This window comes from Juglans microcarpa x Juglans regia, chromosome 5S (genome assembly GCF_004785595.1).
Source record: "Juglans microcarpa x Juglans regia isolate MS1-56 chromosome 5S, Jm3101_v1.0, whole genome shotgun sequence".
NCBI lineage: Eukaryota > Viridiplantae > Streptophyta > Magnoliopsida > Fagales > Juglandaceae > Juglans > Juglans microcarpa x Juglans regia.
Genome location: NC_054603.1, coordinates 3,287,289 through 3,291,739, shown reverse-complemented (window position 1 = coordinate 3,291,739; position 4,451 = coordinate 3,287,289). Strand labels below are relative to the sequence as shown.

Genomic DNA, 4,451 nt, shown 5'->3' with positions numbered 1-4,451 from the left:
GCTGTCGTGTATAGTTACACACAAATGTTGCATTCATGCAACACAACCAATCAATTTGTCCATAGGCATACATTTATCTTAAAATCATCAACAAACCTATAGCCAATCAAGTTTCTCCAAATGCTTGTGGGTGCTAAAAAGAATGGGAAAAAAAAAAGTGAAGAGACAGCTCATTTCACCTTCATTAGGGAAAAATATAAAGAAAAAAAAAAAAAAAAAAAAACAGGAAACTCCCCTAGCAAAAGAAAAGAAACCAAAGATTTTCCCGTGTATAGATTATAGAAATATATATCGGGGCAAAGGGAAGGTGGGTGGGGGACATGAAACAAATTAATAACAGTAAATAAATAAATACAAAGGAGTTGACAGGCCGGGTGTGAAAAGATTGACCTGCGTCCATCCTCGGTGCAAAATCTCAGATCCTTCTTGTCTCATCCTCCATCTCCAATGAAACTGAACTTCATATTATGATCACTGAAAAGCCCACAGAAACCAAAATAACACCCTACACAAAGAGAGAAGGAAACGAAAAGAAAAGCGATCGAGAGAATCATGACAACTAGCTAAAGCGGAAAATAGATAATCCAATAAATTCCATGATCAGTAGTTTTCATGAACTTTCGACCTTCTCTTTCACTATCCATGGATATATTATAATCAGGTTTATCACAAATATTTCTCATTCAGCTTAGAAGTCATGAGAGTGGTGATACAATGTTGGATCACAGCCACCTTGCGACCCATGCCTGTTCATAGAATTCCTTTGGCTATGGTGGCTGCTGTCATCCTCTCCATCCATTGATCTTGATCTCATTTGACCTGAAGCCGTCGCACCCAGATTGAGATAAACAAGCCTTGAATCAAGGTTAAGGTTCGCCGCCATGTTGTTTCCGCTGCTACCGCTGCTATGATCATCGCTCATTGGCGGATATATAGCGGTCGAAGTAGGAACACTTGCATTGCCCTCTTCCCGCGAAAGAACGAGTGCCGCAGACTGAACCAGCTCCAGGCAGAGCCTGAGCTTATTGGGTTCGATATGTGTTAGCCCCGGTACAGCTCCTTTGAAGAGGAAATCGGATGTTAGGGTTCGGAGAACGTCGAGGGGAGAAACCCCGTCGATGGTTCGAACAGTCGGGTCGGCATGGTGGTCGAGGAGGACTGCTACCATGTCCGGCGACACCATTTCTGCAGCAATGTGAAGTGGGGTTTTTCCGGCAGGTCCTGCTGGGTAATTAACATCGGCTGCACCGAGCTCAAGCAAGGCTTTCACAACTTCTCGGCTGCAACTTTCTACAGCGTAGTGCAAAGCTAATGCCTCGTCGAGATTTAGTCCTTCACCCATGACCATAAGCTTGACGAGTTCCACATCAGACGAGTCGAGTGCCCTTCTCATACGACGAATCTTTTGGTCTTCGAGATCAGCGGCTGCACCAAGATCTTGGTGCTGGTGGTGATGGTGGTGGGGCATGAGGGAGCGGCGAGCCAGAGAGGATTTGAGGCGCAGCTCTTCAATCTTGGCCACGACTTCGATCGGGAGGTGCTTGGCTAAGACTTCTGGAGGGAGGCCGGATTTCGCAACAAGATGGGAACATGTGGTCCAGAGTTGGTGCATTTCTTGCTTTCTTGAAGCTAGTAGTACTTTCATTACATCTTCAATTGAGGCTTTCTCCACCATGCTTGCCAATTGCTTCTGTGGCCCAAAAGCCAAGAGATATTAATGGTAAGTGAGATTTACATAAAAAGGTGTAAGATGTTTGTTATATTTCTGCATAGATTATATAAAAACAAAAATGATGGGATGTTTTGTGCTAATTTTACGTTTAAGTAGCCAGTCTGTCTTGGTTTGCTCCTTTTTTCAATTTAACCCAAATGGGGAAAGTGGATGTCTGGGAAAGATTTGGTGTTCTTACTGTGGAAGACAAAACTGGATATCTTGATCTGATCATGCACGCAGCTATATATAGCGAGAGAGAGAGAGAGAGAGAAGGAACCCAATTGAAGAAACTCAAAGGTATATATGTAAACAAGATAGACAGGCTTCTTATGTCACACGAACATCAACATTTTTCCCAGAAGAAAAGGGATTTTTTGAACGTATATCAGGGAAGAAAGCGAAGAGAACGGAAGTATTAGAGGAATTAATGGAGGTGGTAAAGAAGAAAAGGATAGCTGTATTGGAAAATTTAAAGTTAAATGGATCAACTGCTTCAAAGATGAACTGAATAATCCAGTTCCTGATATGAGAAGAAAACCCAACTGCTTCTGAAGAAGAAGTTTGAAGATAACTTTAGGAAAAAAAAAAAAAAAAGGTTAAAAGAATATTGAACAGAACCGGGTCTCACCTACTTCATGATGAGAAGATAAGGGAATTCCAGAAAATGATATCTAAAAGAGTTTTTTTCTTTAAAAAAAGAAAGAAAGATAGAACAACAACAAGAATAAAACAAACCGCAAAGGATCTCACCGAACCTCCCAAAACCAAATCCAGTAATTGCCCAAATTTCCAAAACCCACAAAACACACCGACCAAGATACAGGGAGAAGGCATCATCGTATAAATTGAAAGAAACCTGAGTGAGCAATGTGAGCTGTTCAACACCAAAAGATCTAGCGGCAGCAAGAGTGTCAAGAGCAAGATTAACGGCTGAGGTGCAATGCGTGTGCCAGCATCCTCTCTCCCCACAATTAGCCCTTGGCTCATGCTTCTGAGGCACAATAGAGACTTGGCCACTGTACAAGAACTGCAGCAGCAGCAAGAACACCTCATAGCCCACCGAGTTCACCGGTATCACACCCGACCTCGAACCCGGTGTCGCCGCGGGGTTGATTCTGGACCCAGCGGGGTCCAGCCCTGAAGGCGGGTCGGGCCCACAAAAGAATTTCCTAAAGAAGAGACTCCTCGCGGCCAGGATGCATCGGTGGGCGTGGACTAGACGGCCCTCCACGCTGAAGGTTACGTCGCTGAAGGCTTGGCCGTTGACGAGGAGGTAGAGATAGTCCAGGGAAAGAGATCTAAGGGACTCATCGAGGGTCATGGTTTTTTATGCTTTTTTAGGGTTGCGTTAATCTCTCTTTTCGTCCGAGAGAGAGAGAGAGAGAGAGAGAGGGAACAGAAGGGTTACAGCTTGGAAGTGGTAGAAGTGGTAGAACTGCAAGGAGATATCATGGAGAGGACTGAGTTCATTTACTTCCCTCTTCTTGTTGATGGTGGAACTATTGATTGTGTTTTTATTAAGATTCTTTGTGTCAAATGGGGTGTTGTGGTGTGTGTGTGTGTGTGTGGGGTGGTGGTGGTGGTGGTAGCTAGCTTTGTGTTGGTAGATATTTTGAGAGAGAGAGAGAGAGAGGGCAATATCAATATGGGTGGCTATTCTGGACGGCTTATAAGGTATTTAACCAAAAAGAAAAGAAAAATAAAAAAGAAATCTAATCTAAATGGAATAATTATTGTCAATTAAATAAGAAAGAGGAAAGAAAGAAAATGATGGGAGAAAAATGAACTGTTTTGGTTGATAGAAGATCACAAACTGATATGCTCAATTATTCTTGGGTTGGTCCATGTTTTAGTACGTACTTCTACTTAACATAACATATATATATATACTATAGTTAAAAAATCACCTTAACATATTAAAGTATATTATATGTTCAAACAGAATAGTACTTATTGGTAAATTGGATGTACTTTATATATATATAAATGTATTAATGTTGACTGCCAACGTAAATTAATAGTACTATATGGTCTTCAATCCCTATTCTCAAAGTCAAGGCTTCATACTTTGTGGAATTTTTCCGGAGAACCCTTGATAGAAACAATTTTTACCTTTATAAACTTCGTGCATATCATGCTCTTCAGGCGACGTTAGAGTTAGAGGTAACTACTACCGTTTTTTTTTCAAATAAAAAATAAAATAAACGTAAAAAAGGGGGAAAAAAGCAGAAGGAACAAATAAGAAATTATGAAGGGAAACAATAGCGATCATTTGGATAAGGAGATGAGATGAGATAGTTTTTGATAAATTGAATAAAATATTTTTATAATATTATTATTGTTTTGAAATTTAAAAAAGTTAAATTATTTATTATATATTATGTGAGAATTTTAAAAAATTATAATAATGAAATCATAAGATGAGATCGTTTTTCTATCAAACAAGCCCTAAATAGTTTATACTATATCTGATTCTGGCCATGCCTTTTTTTTCAAAAATAAAAAATAAAAACAAGCTACGTGCTAATTAAGGCTGCATTTAGATATTAAACTAAATTGAGTTGAATTGAATTAAATTAAGATGATAAAATATTATTTTTTAATATTATTATTATTTTGTAATTTAAAAAAATTATAATAATAAATTATAATAAGTTGAGATGATTTTAAATTTCAAATTATCTGAACGTGTTGATCCAAAAAAAAGTTAAAACATTATCTCCTGGAAAATATAATA

General features: G+C 39.1%; 1 protein-coding gene across 1 annotated transcript; it reads right to left on the bottom strand.

Annotated features, from left to right (window-relative positions):
- Nucleotides 1–564: 564 nt before the first annotated feature.
- On the bottom strand, nt 565–3,346 carry LOC121268621 (BTB/POZ domain and ankyrin repeat-containing protein NOOT2-like). The gene is made up of 2 exons (XM_041172950.1): nt 2,571–3,346; nt 565–1,690 (listed from the first exon to the last, which is right to left on the bottom strand). The coding sequence occupies exons 1-2, from the start codon at nt 3,033–3,035 to the stop codon at nt 689–691; spliced, it is 1,467 nt and encodes a 488-aa protein (XP_041028884.1). The 5' UTR covers nt 3,036–3,346; the 3' UTR covers nt 565–688.
- Nucleotides 3,347–4,451: the final 1,105 nt, after the last annotated feature.